The 16512-nt window shown below is 45.4% G+C and overlaps 1 protein-coding gene across 6 annotated transcripts in view; it reads right to left on the reverse strand.

The window, feature by feature from the left end:
• The window catches only part of DNAJC6 (DnaJ heat shock protein family (Hsp40) member C6), a 417360-nt gene that overhangs the window by 24052 nt on the left and 376796 nt on the right, over positions 1 to 16512 (reverse strand). For all 6 annotated transcript variants that reach the window (XM_078669025.1, XM_078669033.1, XM_078669042.1 and 3 more), the window contains one exon: positions 9562 to 9738. In XM_078669025.1, coding sequence (XP_078525151.1) covers positions 9562 to 9738 — 177 coding nt within the window. The remainder of the gene's footprint in view (positions 1 to 9561; positions 9739 to 16512) is intronic.

The raw sequence follows: 16512 nt of genomic DNA on the forward strand, positions 1-16512 counted from the left end.
ATTACTCACAGAATTACCCGTGGGGGCTCACCCAGACTTCTCTACGGCCCGCAGGCTGTAGGAAAAAAGGAAAAATGGTAATGTGCTGGACAACATACAAAAGACAACACACAAATCTTGGACATAATCTTATGCTTGCCAATTGTCTCGTTATACTTAAGCACCCATTAATACCAAGCAACCAAGCGTTCGGTTCGCGGATATATAGGACCATGTCATCCGCGTACATGGAGATTCCCTCCGGTCTGTTGTTGAAGTTAAGGGCCGCTGCCCTGTGTGTCTGCCGAATCCTGAGGTTCTAGGACGATGTAGAATAAGAGTGGGGACAGAGGGCAGCCCTGTCGTGTACCTCGCTCGATGTCAAACGGCTCAGATGTGTCCCCTCCCACTCAAACTCTCGCTGATGGTTCAGTGTATAAGACCTGAATCCAGTGCATCAACATTGGGGGAAATCCCATCCTGCACAGTATATGCAGCATGTACCGCCATTCTATGGAATCAAATGCCTTTGCGGCGTCTAGCAGTACTCCAACCGCTGGCAATTCTGGATTGAGAACATGCAACATGGCAATATGGTGCGTAAATTGAGGGATGTAGACCTGTCAGGAATGAACCCAGCCTGGTCCGGAAGGACCAGCAGAGGCATTAGAGGCTGTAGCTTTGTGGCCAAAATTTTCGCTAGTATCTTTGCGTCTAGGTTAATGAGGGACAGAGAACTGTATGATTCGCAGCTCTCGGGAGGTTTATCTTTTTTCAATAGAGTATAATCATTGCCTGTCGTAAAGAGGGGGGTAGACGGCCCGTTTCGTATGCCTCTGCATACATTGCCAGAAGATGTGGAGCGAGGAGGTCAGCTTGTGCCTTATAAAATTCTGCGGTTAGACCGTCCGGTCCAGGAGCTTTTCCGTTTGGGAGTGAATTTATAGCTTCTATCACATCCTCAATATCTAGTGGGAGGCTACGATATTTTCTGTGCACATCTGACAACCACGCACAAGCAATGTCATCCAAGTATGCATTCAGAGCCTGCTCGTCGACTCCACCGCTGGAGGTGTAGAGCATTGCATAGAATTGGCGAAATTGCTCCACTATGTCCGTGGGGTAATAGTATGGCTTCCCATTGACATCTACAATCCGCTCAACTGGGAGTTGAGCAGCCCTGCATTGTAGTCTACCCGCTAGTGATCTGCCCGGGCGGCCACCCTCACCATAACGTCTAGCGACATGTCTTTTCGATAAATATTTTACCTCCGTCTCTGCCAGGGCATTATATTCATCAATGTGTTTGTGTATACTTGCTAGTACACCTTTAGAGGGTGCGTGATCATATTGGGCTTCGAGGTCGCCAAGCTTCTTCTCCAGCGTGTGTAGTCTGCCCTGTATGTCTCTTAAAATCCCCTTAGATGTGCTAATGCAGGTGCCTCTTATCGTAACCTTGAAGGCTTCCCACAAAATCTCTTGGCTGTCCACTGTCCCCACATTTGCCTCAAAATACTGTACAACAGCAGTTCTAAGTGCTTCTGCGTATGTCGGGTCTCGTAGTGCCTCTGCTCTGATACGCCACGTAAATGGCTTCTGAGGGTTTAGGGGAATGGTCACTGTGAGCAGCACTGGATTGTGATCTGATAACGTTCTTGGGAGATTGCGGATGTCCGTGACCCATTCGGTTGCTCCTTCACTCAACAGCCAGTAGTCCAATCTGGACCAGCTATTTGTCGCCGGTGTGATGTGCGTGCCTGCTAGAACCCCTACATGTCTGTGTCGCCAGGCATCTACCAATCCAAATTCTAGCATTCCATTCTTGACACAATTAGCGACCTTGACCATCCTGGCCCCTGTGGGTTTGATTTATCTAGTTTGGGATCCAAGTGTGTGTTGAGGTCTCCCCCCCAAATTATTTCTGTGTCAGACCAGGTGCGCAATGTCCTAAACATGTTCAAGTATTCGGTCGTGTCATCTATCACCGGACCATAAAAACGTATTACTGTCACCAGAACATTTCCCAGCTTACCGAGTACCATTGCCCAGCGACGATCTCGATCTGTGCTAGAGTCCAGTACCCGAAAGATCACTCCCTTCTTGAATAAAATGAGGACCCCCCTCGCGCATGAGGAGTATGAGGATAATAGTCTGTAAGACGCCCACTTCCTGGCTACCTTATCCTCCGTCACCTTGGTCAGGTGGGTTTCCTGTAAGAGTGCTATTTTAACATTGTGTCGGTACAACTGCGCTAATACCTGTCTTATTTTCTGCGGCGTATTTAGCCCACGTATATTCCACGTAACAATATTATATGTGGCCCATGTCATGTGTGGCTTGGAGGTGCGGTGTAGTATCTAGCGCTCATGATAGCAGGTAAGAGCACCAACCTGTTGCGATAGTACATTGCATTACGTTTAGAATCATGTACCCTTGGCCTATAACAATTGAAAACAACCCTCCCTCCCTCCTCCCACTTCAGCATACCCCAATTGCCAAAGACATACCCCCCCAGTCAACTCCCATAGTAACATCAACTTAAGTAAACATAGTTCCCATCGGGGATCACCCATCGGGGGTCGCAGCGGCTGCAACCACTCCCAGATATCGTAGAGAGGGTAGCCATCAAAGCTACATAATTTCCACTAACCCTGTAGGACCCAGCAGCCGTACATCAGCACGTCACATATCTTTCAATATTATTGCTACCACCCTTATGAAATCACTTCCAGCATGTTACCATCCCGCTCTACTTCCGTACACACAGCACGACCTTTTCCATCGGAAGTCCGTTTAAGTACCCTCTTACTGTTCATTCGTCAATGTCCGACATGGGGGATGCGGTGGAGCGTTGCCATTGTTGTCGCAGGTGTCGTGCATGCTCCATAGCATGCTTAGGACTCGTGAATATTTTGCCATTCTCCATTGTTCCAACCCGCAAGCGTGCAGGGTATAGCATTGCGTAGGGGATCTGTTCCTTTTGTAGTAATTTCTTAACGTTTTGGAATTCTTTATGGGCCGCTTGAACAGTGGCTGTAAAATCTGGATAGAATGATAATGCATTTCCTTGGTATGTGATCGAGCCCTTCTGCCTGGTTATGCGCAGCACCGTGTCTCGATCCCTGAAGTTAAGCAGCTGGGCTATGATGGGCATGGGGGGTCCCTGGTGGAGGCCATGCTGTTAGGGATCTGTGTGCTCGCTCAACGGCGAACAGCGGGGAGAGCTCATCCTTGCCGCAGATTTCTTGAAGCATTGCCTCGATGTAATCTTCCAATCTTCCAACGTTTGTGGTTTCTGGAAGCCCCAATACGTGAATGTTATTGCGGCGGGAACGCGCTTCGATGTCCTTGTTTTTAGCCCGTATGACTGCTTGCATTTTGGTGATGTCAGTTGTCTTGTCTGCGACGTGTTGTAGCCCATCCTCCGCGTCGGTGATCCGCTGTTCTGCTTCGCCTAGGCAGACCGCCTGTTTGTCCAGCTTCGTCGAGAATTGGTCCATCCTGCCATTCAATTCTTCGATCTTCTCGTCGGTGGCCTGCAGGCTGGCTTGTGATTTCTCAATTGCCGTGGTGGGTGGCGTCGCCGTTTCTAACTCAGAGTCCGACGTCGGGGCTTGTCCCAGTTTGCCCCCTTTCCACAGCTCGAACGTGAGACGGGGCTGGTTCTTTTACGGCTTCCCCATGTTGCAGTACTGGCCAAGTTGTCTCTAAGTGCACGCGCTGTTATGCGCACGTTCTGCCCTGGAGACGTCCTATGCCCACTTTTATCTGGATGCCTGCTGGCCGCAGATGTTCCTGGCGTTTGTTGAGTGTGCAAGCGGGTCCTCAGGCTCTAGAGTCAGTTAGGCCGTGCGTCTACTAGGCCACACACCACGTGGTTGATCCAAAAATGGCGCCGTGGTCGCAGAGCCGGCGGGATGGCGAGGTTCATGCAGCTTCCTCAAGATACTGCAGTCGCATGTGCAGCCCGTGACTAAGTCTCAGCAGTATAGTCTCCTAATTGTCTCATTGATGTTGCTTGCACTCTCTTAGACCATATCACTAGCAGCCGACCGTAGAGACACTATCCAAAGGTCAAAATGCAATAAAGGGGGGGGGCAGCTATTAATTGCAATCTGCGCAGTACCAAGTATCGTACCCCTGGAAGATGCCGCTCTCCTGGGCTACAATGTGGGGGAGTGTTCTGTGGTTGTGATCAGCCTTCCCCTTCAGTGCCAGCAGCGAGGAGTTCTTGCTTCGCTCTTGAGAGCGTGCGACAGTTGGCTGCACCTCTCTATTTGCCTCAAGGTCGCTCAGTGTGATGTTCACCCTCGGAGGCCTCCGTTAGGTCCGCGCCGGGGAAATGCTGGGCGCTCAGCTCAGTGCTTGCCGTGGGGGGGGGGGGCGCCTCTTCAATCAGCCACCAGCAGTTCGTCTATGTGTCTAAGAAGTATGCCCCCTTGCAGGTCTGCGCTTAGGTCAGGGAAGACGGCAGGGGGGTAGGACACAGTCTTTCAAGCTCCTTCTTGGCGCACTGCTGTAGCGCGGCCTGTGCACACCTTTCGCGCCGGGGACTCGCGTGAGTCACTGCCTGGGTCTTCTCCCGGTCGCTCCCGTCCTCTGCCCCAGCCGCGCAGCTATCGGCCCCCGCCCCCTTCGATACCTTGATTGCAGACTAGCATGGTCTTCTGCAGATCGCGGGGGAGATCTCCAGCTGGATTCCTGCCGTTAATATCGCCTCTCGGTCCTGATCGGCCGTCTGTGTCACCCGTGCGCCGCCATAATCCCAAGCTGCGGGCGGCCATGCGATGTCTCGGAGCTCGCTCATATGTCTCGACACAATCAACAATGGGCAGTGTTGAGTGTCCCCAGCGCTCAGTATTGCAGTTTCAAAGGGCGAAACCGCCGGATGGCAGGGTTAGGGCAAGGATAATTAAGGATTGTTATCGATGGCTGGCAGAGCTGCACTACAGTGCGGCCATCTTTCTGAGCTCCATGCCACGCCCCCCAAGTCTGCGCAAACATATTTACAGTATTTAATCTGACTTGACTCTTCTGTTCTAAATAATTGTTACTAGTTATGGTTAAACGTTCATGGAAAGCTGCCAACTATGATTCTCAATTATTACTAATGTTGAAAGAACACATTCTTGTTGAATGAGAATAAATAAATAATGGTATAGAAGATAAGCTCAGGGTGAGAAAGGTTAGAGAGGAACTTCACGCCAGGCGAGACAGGCCATGCAGAATTGCATCACATACTTTGGTTAAAAGCTAATGAGGCATTCAAGCCTTCACTTTTTCAGCCTGTTAGCCCAGCTGCGCACACAAGACAAGAATAACAGATTCTGCTATTATCCTGAACATAAAGCCTTATTGTTCAAACAGGAATGCAGATGTGAACCATCTCCAAAACTCAAATTAGGCATTACCTTTGGTGCTAAGATTAGCCTAGTGGATAGAAGAATAAAGGTGGGATTACTATTAAGTTGTCCAACAAATATGTTTTACAACTACCATTCTGTTTATTTTATTGTAGCTACAATTCATGTTGTTTGTACTAGGATATTGTTTTGATCTTAAAATAAATCTTTAAAATATATCCACTGATTCCTATTTTTCTGAGTGTGCCTTTCCTAAATTATTATTTATTATTTAGAAGTTTTCTATAGCGCTAACAAGACCCGAAGGTATCAGAGCGCTTCACAGTAGTGGGCATGAAAAAGAGAACAACATGAAACAAACCCAATAAAAGCAATCGGCGACAGACAATTTGGAAAGAAGAAAAGTTCGGACAGCAGGGCTTCTCAGTACTGGATTCAACAATACCGCATGGATTCTGAGACGTTTGCAGCTCCAAGTTATCCATAACCAAGGGAGCGGATCAGGCACAAGGATTTAAGTTGGCTCTTGAATTCTGCATAGGACGGTAGAGTTCTGATGTGCGGGGGGATGGCGTTCCATATTTTGGGGGCATTTCCTGAGAAAGAGCAGACCGCAGTTCTCTTCCTTCTGGTTTTTGGTAGGATGAGCAGCAGGGAATTAGAGCTTCTCAAGTTTCTGGCTTTGCCTGCTTTTTTGAGCTTGTTAGCCAGGTATTCCGGTTTGCCGGTGTGGAGGGCCTTGTGGGTTAGGCAGGCCGTTCTGAAGGTACTTCGCATTTCCACAGGGAGCCATTCGAGTTCTTTGAGAGCCGGGGAGATGTGATCATATTTTTTGCAGCCTGTGATCATTCTTGCTGCCGCGTGAAGTGTTGTTTTTAGTGGAGCCAGGTGGGATTTGGGGATGCCTGTTAGGATTGAGTTCCCATAGTCCAGTCTTGATAGAACTAGAGATTGCGTGGCTAGTTTGAGGTCCTTGTTGGGAATGTAAGGTTTAATTTTGTTCAAAAGTCTGAGGTTGAAGAAAGCGCTTTTCGCCGAGTTCTTAATGTGATTTGACAGGGTTAGTTTAGGGTCTAAGGTGAAGCCCAGGGATTTAACGGAGTCGGCTAGCGTGAGGTTACCCTTGAGAGCATCGATCGACTTTAGCCACTCGGTGATTTGAGGGTTATCTTCTTTGTTTGAGATGAGGAGTGTTTCTGTCTTATCGGGGTTGAGTTTCAGGTGATTCTTTGTCAGCCAGTCTTGAACTTCATTTAGGACATCGTTGAGTCTCTGGATGTCTTTAAGAGAGGAGATTTCCAGGTAAATCTGCGTGTCATCCGCGTAGAGGTGGAAGTTGATGTTGGCGTTCCTGAGTAACTTAGCGAGTGGTTCCATGTAGATGTTAAAGAGCTGGGGGGAGAGCACCGATCCTTGAGGGACACCCTTGTTGACTTGCTGGGTATCGGAGGTGAAGTTCTTGATTTTTATTAGTTGCGAACGGTTATGTAAAAAGGAGGAAAACCACTTGAGAACTACCTCGCCAAGGCCGGCTCTTTCTTGAAGAGTCATGATGAGGAGCTTGTGGTCCACCGTGTCGAACGCTGCTGAGAGATCAAGGAGTATGAGGAGGCAGCACTTGTCAGCGTCAAGAGATCCATGGATGTCGTCTATGATGTTCAACATCGCAGTTTCAGTGCTGCGGCCTTGTCTGAAGCCAGATTGGAGGGGGTCCAGGAGATTGATGTTGTCCAGGTGTTGCGTCAGTTGCAGGAGTACACAGCGTTCAAGTGTTTTCGAGAGTAAAGGGAGGTTAGATATTGGTCTGAAATTGTTCAAGTCAGTTGAGTCGAGACCGGGTTTTTTCAGGAGAGGAGTGACTTGTCCCATTTTTAGACAATCGGGGACCACACCGCTTTGTAAGGAGCTGTTTATGATTCTTCCCCAGATGGGCGCTAAGGTAAGCTTCATTTGTTTGATTAAAGATGGGGGGATGGGGTCTGAGATGTGTGCTGAAGGTTTGGAGGTCGAGATCAGCGCGATTATCTCAGTTTCCTGGACGGGACGAAAGCTTAGCCAGGGGGAGGGAAAGGAGTCGGATGGGAGTGCCACTGGGGAGGTCGAGTAGCTCTTCTGGAGGTGTGGGTTGTTGATGTCTAGAGATAGTTCGATTTTTTGGACTTTATCGATGAAGAAGTTGGCAAAGTTGTCACAGAGTTCTTTGGAAGCCTGTAGGGTTGAGGGCAGGGGCTTTGTTGTTTGTTGTCTGATTATGTTGTAGAGTTCTTTGGGTCTGTTTTTGGATTTGACCAATGCCTCGCGGAAGAAGCTGGATTTCTTGTTTTTGATATGGTTGTTGTACTTCCTACGGGCTGATTTTAGTTGAAGGCGGAGAATGGCGGTTGGGTTGTTTCTCCACTTTCTTTCTTTGGTTCTCAGGTTTCTTCTTTCTGCGTTGAGGTCCGCAGTGAACCAGGTTCTGGATGGAGTGGCTCGGCTTCTTTTGAGCTTTAGAGGAGCTAGATTGTCAAGTATGGCGACTACCCCCGAGTTATATGAAAGGGAATCTGGTTTCCACTAACTATTCCTGTGATGTCTCATAGGATTGATCACTACCTGATACACATCTCACTCAAATATTGCCTAGCAGGTTGTGGGGTGGTTGCAGTCCAGCTGGCTTTCTGTCTTGGGTTGGCACACTGACAAAGTACTTAGTGACAGGGGATATTGAAAGCCAAATATAGACCATGTGGTAGAGAATCTATTACATGTAGCATAACCTCTTAATACATCAAAATATCATGCATAAATATTGTTAAGGGCTCTCTCTTTAGATAATATATCCTCTAGTTCTTTGTTAGCAAGCTAATTTTACATCAAAGAGTTCATGCTACACTAGGTAGATCACAGACACATGCTCCAATGCTAGGCTGAGCCAGACAAAATGTCCTGTATTTGTGTTGCCATCTACACCTGTTTAATTAGCATGAATTGTGATTCCTGGGCCAATTGAAAAGTGTAAAGTACAGTAGAACTTCTGAAGGAGGTTCACCAGCCTATGGCTATCTCTGGTTTAGTACATGAAGGGAAAGGAAAACATTATCAAACAGTTGATTGTGTGTTTACATACTGGTTGAGGGCGAGTTTATAACTTCGTGCAAAATAAAGATTTTTTTTAAATACTATTGGCAATTAAAATGATATTTGTTAGTTTCACCTCAATTTACGTACATTTTTTAACTGGCTTTATGGTGGTCAGAATTAACAGGGAACTAAGACTTTATAACAATGAATTAAATTAATGAACTCAAAATACACTGGCCTGTAGCCATCACATGTATCACTGTTTTCAAAGAGCTAGCAAAGTGGCAACAACATGGAAACTAAAAAGATGTGTATTTCTCTCAATTTCATGTTATGTGCACTAAGTACAAACATTTTTAGTAAGAAAGCCCTTATACGCACAGCAGTAGGCCTAATCATCAGTTTGACTCTTGCTACCTGTGTAAAAGAACTGGATATTAGGAAAATATATTCGACTCAGACCTCAGTTAAGGTTAGAAATTGTGGTACAAAAAAAACAAGAGTTAGTGGCTCTCTTCCATATTATGTGTTTATCCAGCCTCTGGAGCCTTCCTTCTTTACTTTGTCCTGCATTTAGGAAACTATTGTTTACTTTTTACACTCATATGTTTTCTTGTTTTCGGCCCACTCTGTCCTATGTGCTACTTTCCCCTCCATGCTTCAACCCGTGGCTCTCTCTGTATTGCTCTTTCCCACCAAACGTATTTCCTGCAATGTGGTTGAACCAGAGATGAGGTGTTGCAGCTCACATGTCACTCAAGTTGTCTGACGCGTAAAGCATTGTATGCATGTCATTGTATGTCAAAGGAAAGGGACACCAGTAAAGTACCTGGTGCTATTAATGTGTGTGGATTCTTTCATTATGTACGGGCCATCTTGGCTAAAGAGTGGCCTGGTGCCAGTCTGTAAAGCAGACCCCCTTACTCCAATAATACTATGCTCCTTGTGTACTCACCTGACAAAGAGGCAGACTGTGTACTGAGAATATCACTTCAACGACTATTGTTAAAGGACCCCTTAGAATCGATTTTGCTAACACCTTCTGAATTAAGGGGTTCAATAGGAGCTGTGCATCCACCTCTTTTTTGGGAGAATCTACTCCTGAAGTGTTTTCTGTGCTGTTTCTTACAATATAGTTTGAATAAGTTACACCTACTTTGTCTGGATGAACAACAAGAACTGCTTTCCGATATACTTTCTTCACTTGTTCTGGGGTTACAAGGTCTGCCATCCCGATGGGTTTCCACTTGGTCTCCCCTTCCCACAAAACAGTGTGCATTGTAGACAATAAGGCTCTTATGTTTCTTTCTTTCCCTTCAATCCAGTCCAGAATCTACAAACAAACAAGTATATATATTAGGTATGAACAATGCATCTTTCATGGCCATAGGAAATGGAGCAACTATGCAGATTTAGACACTTAATACTACATGACATTTTGTAATATTGCTATAAACTTCTGTGTTTCCCATTCTGTTTACAGTAGAGATCTCAAAAAAAGAAACTGACCTCAGAACACCGTATTGATTTGCAATATCAAAATTAAGTAGAGTCTGAGGCATTTGATCCCGATTATTATTACCACTACTACTACCAATATTAAAAATCTTATAACATCAACATTTAACTAGCACTGACTATTTGAGTTGTGCTGTGTTTGTTTTAAAAATGCTAAAATAATGTGTTAGGTAGGAAAAAAGTATGTACAAGTTATTACATTTCCGCAGTCCTCAAAGGTATGTATAATATCCGTAGCCAGCAAAAAATCAAGCAGATTTGAAGATCACTCACGACTTTCCTAAAGTCAGCAAATTGCAGCACTGGACCATGTATCCTTTATTATAAACACATTCTAGCATAACCAACATCTTCCAGTAGGATAAGGTACACCTGATAGGAAATAACTGTGATACTTTAAAAAGTATAGATTTGTTTTGAAAGATGGTGGCTAATTTATGACATTTGACTTACCATAAATTAACAGAGCACAGTATCAGCCATGCAGTGGTGTGTTGTATGTGATCTCGACGAAAATCATGTGGAAAATGTTTCTGACAAATGTATTTTGTCGAACCATTGGCGAGTTTTTTCATTTAGAATGGCTTTTACAAGGTTGATGAAAACAGCCTGCTGAAAACCATTCTTGAAGAAATGTTTGTTCTTTGTATTTGATTTTAATTGTGTGGCATTTTATGGGGTGGCTCCCCTTAAACTCTTCTTCTTTCTTTTAAAGCCCCTTTTCCCTGCTTTCCATCCCCCTTGTAATGCTCCCGCTCCCACTCTCCTCCAGTTTACTTTCAAACTCATTACTACCTCTCTACCTGTACTACAAACCCCTTACTTCTCCATCCAATATACTTCCTTTTTTACATAACCTTTTTTTCACCTTCCTGTTTTACTATTTTTTTTTTTACAAACCCTTTTCTCCCACTTCCACTGTACTTCCTTTCTCAACTCCTTACTATCCTTACCGTTTTGCTTCAATTTCTTTTAACCCCCTTATTTCCACTTCACTCCCTTTTTCAAACTTCTTTACTCGCCCTCCAGCTGAACTCCTTATTTTATATAAATCCATCTCTCCCCCTCCAGCTCTACTCCATTGTATTTTAAAATGCTTAACTGTCCCTCCTGATTTACTCCCTTTTATTATTTTACAAATCAGTTACTCCACCCCCTGGTGTACTCTTTAAGAAAAGAAAAAATTGTCCCTCTCCGATTTTACTCTAATGTATTATTATAATCATCATACTCTCACTACCACTTTATTCCCTTATCACGTTTAACAAAACCTTTACTCTCCCTCAAAGCTACCCCTATACTGTATATTCACCGCTTTTTCCACATTACCTCTTTGGCACACCGCTCTCTTCATCTTCTGCATTTCCTTTCACACAATAACATATTGTCGTGGCAAAGTTATTTAGTTTTTGATTTTTTTCTCAGTTTTCATCTGGCTGACATTCCTCAGTTTGTCAAAATGATGGACTACCATGCTCAATTCAAGTTGGGGCAACAACTTCCCTCATTTCATTTGTGTGCAAATTTTAAGCTATCTCTACACAAACAGAACATGATGAAAAGTACTTTAGGAGAAGCAATTCTTCCCACTCCTCTGCTTAAACCTCACACAACTGTATTTCACTCTCCGCTCACCAGTCTTCTACTCACACACCTCCAATACTACCAACCTTTATGTTACGCTTTGTATCTGTGCCCATAGTATTTTCAGTTTAATTTCACTACGACTCCTGATTACTTATACATTGCAGTGCACATGCAGTGTAATTTCTGCGTAACTCCACCAACACCAGCAATGCACAAGGCATGCAACATATTTTTGCTGAAAGTAGGTACTCCCTCCCCCATTCTGTGGTCTGACCATCATTTGATCCCTTTCGTCTGGATCGCTCCTAACCAGCACCCTCCGCCACACACTACTACACTTATGCAAAGAAACTGGTCCAAACTCCCGCTGGATGACTGGCGGATAGCTCTGGACAATACCAGACCACACAACAATCCAGACCCCACTTCAGCAAACGAGGAATATAACAGCTGGATCTCTAAATCCTTAGACTTAGTACTTCCCCTGAAATGTACGGAATCCAAGCACAGCTCAAAAACTGCTCCTTGGTACTCTCCCGGCTTACGGGAACTAAAATGTAAATGCAAAAGATTAGAAAGGTAGTGTAGATTGGATTTCTCCCCGCCAGGAAAACTGCCTACAGAGCAATGCTTAGAACCTACAAAAACGAGATTAAATCAGCGCAAGCGGCCTTCTTTGTAGAAAAAATCAACATAGCAGCCTCCAAACCGAAAGAGATCTACCGCATTGTAAAAACCCTCCTTAAACGTCCAGAACAGCCCCCGACCATTCCAATACACAAGCCCGCTGCAACAATATGGCCGAGTTCTTCCTCCACAAAATTCAAAATATCTACACCTCTTTCCCCCCATCCCCACTACCGCCCAATCAGCAACCCCCCTTCCCCCCCATCACTGACACCCAACCCCTTGCTATCTTGGAATCCTTTCCTCCTCTCAATCTCATCACACTAGATTCTATTCTGCCACAGGTAAAATCAGGTTCTCCCAATGATCCGGCCCCTCCACGTTCTTTGAATCTGGTAAATAACAAGATTCTTCCGACAGTACTCAATCTACTCAATGCCTCCCTAGCCACTAGTCCCGTTCCACCTCCTTGGAAGTGTGCCATGGTTAAGGCCCTTCTTTAAAACCTAACCTTGATCAGAGAGATCCTAACAACTACCGGCCAATCTCCCTACTCAACACCGCGCTAGTAAACTTCCTCGAGACCAACCACATGCTCGACATCTCTCAAACTGGTTTCCGTCCCATGCATGGGACCGAAACTGCGCTACTTGCAGTAATGGAGGAGGAAAGGAAGATCTTGGACCAGGGGGGATCGGCCGCTATATTTCTCCTTGACCTAAGTGCCGCCTTCAACACTGTCAACCACAGCATGCTACTCCATTGGCTCTCGAGCATAGGGATCTCAGGAAAAGCCATCTCCTGGCTTGAATCCTTCCTCTCTGACCGTTCTTTTCAAGTGTTAGAGGGTAACATCACCTCCCCGAGCAAGCCTCTTGTCTGCGGCGTACCGCAGGGCTCGTCCCTGAGCCCTACGTTGTTTAATGTTTATATGGGGCCCCTAGCGGAGGTAGTCCGTCCGTATGGAATAAAAATCATTACCTACGCAGATGACACTCAGCTAGTGGTGGCCCTCAATCAACTGGACACGACGCCCGACAATCTGAGGACCTGCCTGGAAGAGGTCTCCAAATCGATGACTCTGTCGTGCCTTAAACTCAACGGCGAAAAAACTGAGATCATGTTCCTAGGCAACCCCTCTCCACTCACGCTCAAGTCATTGTGGCCCTCCTGCCTCGGCGCTCCCCCCAACCCTAAGGATAAAATCAAGAGCCTAGGCATATGGCTTGACAAATCTCTCAATTTTAACGCCCAAGCCACAAAACTATCAGCGACCTGTTTTGGCCTACTTAGGCTTATTCGGAAGATCCTCCCTTTACTGACCTTCCAAGCTAGACAAATTATGATCCAGGGACTTGTTCTCTCCAGGCTGGACTTTGGAAATGCCTTGTACTTAGGAGCCCCCAATCTACCTTGAACACGCTCCAGATCTTACAAAACTGTGCAGCGCATACACTACTCCAAATCCCCCGCCGACTCTCTGTAAAAACTGGCCTGAGGAGCCTCCACTGGCTCCCGGTAAGACACAGAATTGAGTACAAGACCCTCTGTATAACTCACCGAGCATACTGGAAAACCGGAGCCGCCATCAACCATTCTTTCATTACTTTATATAGCCCTGCCAGACACCTCAGATCAACGTCCTCTCTCCTGGTGACAGTACCCAGGATCAAGAGAACCAGATGCGGAGGTCGGTCCTTTTCGTACAACGCATCAAGGCTCTGGAACTCCCTTCCCTACCACTTGCGCACAGAGCCCAATCTCCTATCCTTTCGCAAGCACCTATAAACCCTGCTCTTCTCACAAACCGGATAATCTTTAATACTGCTCCCCACAATACACAAGTCTACAGCGCTAGGACGCCTCGGGGTAGCTACCGCGCATTACAAATTACCTTTTCATTTAATTTCATTTAATATTTTTTGTGTAACTGCAGCAAAATGTTTTATATTATCACCGTGCTTCAGCACTCCACTGTCTCTGAAGTGTAATTTAGGATAGCTTTAGTATGCTTGAGCACTGCACGGTGAGCTGCCACCAGCATTATTTCAGGTTAACTGCAGTGGTGCATTTGCTTTAGGGTTCAATGAGAGTTGCTGACATGGTACGGAGGCCTATAACATTGACTTAAAATAATATTGCTTGTGTCAATTACTATTCCTACTTCCACATCTACATACCTTTATTTAACTTGCGATCAACTGGTTAGGTCGATGTGGAGGATGAAAATTTATTGACATGCAATATGTAAAGCATGTTACAAACACCCTCATTAAGAGTTTCTTCAACCCCATTATTACTGGTACCCTCAGTATCAGTAACTCTAGGGGTGGTGAAAATCCAGCAACCTGGCTCATTTACTGGGCCTCTCATAAAGAGGACCATAGTTTGGTAGACCTCATTGAGAGGGCGAGCGACAGCAACACACAGATCAGTGGACAGCAGCTGGCCACATGCCCTTAGTGTCATTTTGCTTGCATTGTCCATACACAATCCATAACCAGGTCACCGTTCACCAACTCCACCAAAAAAACAAGCAAGCCGAAGCTGGAGGAAGCAGTGCTTAATTTGAGCAGGCAGTTTTTGGTGCTCAGCACGGCACTTATTCATCAACACCAGTGCTTTTCATGAGCACCAGTTAAGAACACATTCATTTATGGTAGGCACAGGGAGATTACGTGATTTGCCCAGAATCACTGTATGCTGAGCCAACGCCAAGACTCGAACCTGGTTCTCCAGCTCCAAAGTCGGCAGCTCTGGCCATTATGCTAAATCCCCTCCCCACTTTCATGGTTAGTAGTTGGTTCTGTTTTAGGCAGTGCTAACAGGAGAAATGGGCTGGTGCAAGCTGTCTTCTGGCGAGATCTCCGGCACTTATTTTTTTTTCAAATTAACCACTGGGAGGTAGGGCACCTGCAGTCTGCGGTTTCTGCAGTTTATTGATTTAAACAGCAACATAACATCAGCCACAAGTCTGGCCTTGGCCTATTGCTAGTGCTTGGTAAATTTCCCTAGGTGCAGGCAGAGCTAGGGTTCACAAACTACAGCTAGGCAATTTTTTTTTTAAAAGGGTCATTTTTCACTGCGAAATTGAGGTGTGACCACATTGCGTTTTGCGCCATTTCCTGTCTAGTGAGGTACCAATTTTCTAGAAAGACTTTGGGGAACGCAGGGTGGGTGGAAATTTGTTGATCCACGCAGATTCCATAACTTTCCACCACAGAAATGTGGGGGAAATGTTTTTTTGGGCAATTTTTTTAGGTTTGCAAGGGATTCTGGGTAACAGAACCTGGCGGGAGGCAGCTGAGTCACCCCATCCTGGATTCCCCTGGGTGTCTAGTTTTCAAAAATGTATAGATTTGCTAGACCTCCTTAGGTGCCGGCAGACCTATGGTTAAAAAACGACAGGTAGGCACTTTGCCAAAAAAGGGTCATTTTTCACTGCGAAATTGAGGTGTGACCACGTTGAGTTTTGTGCCGTTTCCATTACAGGCACTAGGCCGACACACACATGTACCATTTTTCTCGTAAAATACCTTTGGGGAATGGGTGGAAATTTGTGGATCCACGCAGATTCCGGAACTTTCCACCACAGAAATGTGGGGAAAATGTGTATTGTTAAACAATTTTTTAGGTTTGCAATGGATTCTGGGTTACATAACCTGGTGGGAGGCAGTCAAATCACCCCATCCTAGATTCCCCTGGGTGTCTAGTTTCCAAAAATGTATAGGTTTGCTAGGTTTCCATAGGTGCCGCCAGAGCTAGTGTTCAAAAACTACAGCTAGACACTTTGCAAAAAAAGGGTACATTTTCATTGTGAATATGTGGTGTGTTCACATTGGGTTTTGAGCCATTTCCTGTCGTGGACACTATGCCTACCCACTCAAGTGAGGTACCATTTTTATTGGGAGACTTAGGGTAATTCAGATTTGTAAAGCAACTGTTATTCCCTATCGATTTTTGATGCATTTCTGCCTTCCAAATGAAAGCAATTTAACTGTTAGTTTCTATAAAGAAACCTTGATGGATCTACAGAAATGACCCCTTGCTGAATTTAGAATGGTGTCTCCTTTCTTTTCTAAAGTGTATAGCTTTTCAGGATCCCTTATTGCTTCCATACCCATTTATACCATTAACTGGAAGGAGGTTGAAAGCACAACAAATAGCAAAAATAGGCTATGTCCCAGAAAAATGCCAAAACTGTGTAAAAAATTTTAGTTTTCTGAAAAAAATCTGTAATTCCCCAAAAGCTGGGAAAATGGTGATGTCAGCCCCACAAACCCTTTTTTGGTAACATTTTCAGGGATAAACCCAGACACTTTCATTTGCAGCCCGTTTTTCCCATCTTTCAAAAATAATAAAAATGTTGCTGTAT

Source organism: Lissotriton helveticus, chromosome 1_2 (assembly GCF_964261635.1).
Source record: "Lissotriton helveticus chromosome 1_2, aLisHel1.1, whole genome shotgun sequence".
NCBI classification, from domain to species: domain Eukaryota; kingdom Metazoa; phylum Chordata; class Amphibia; order Caudata; family Salamandridae; genus Lissotriton; species Lissotriton helveticus.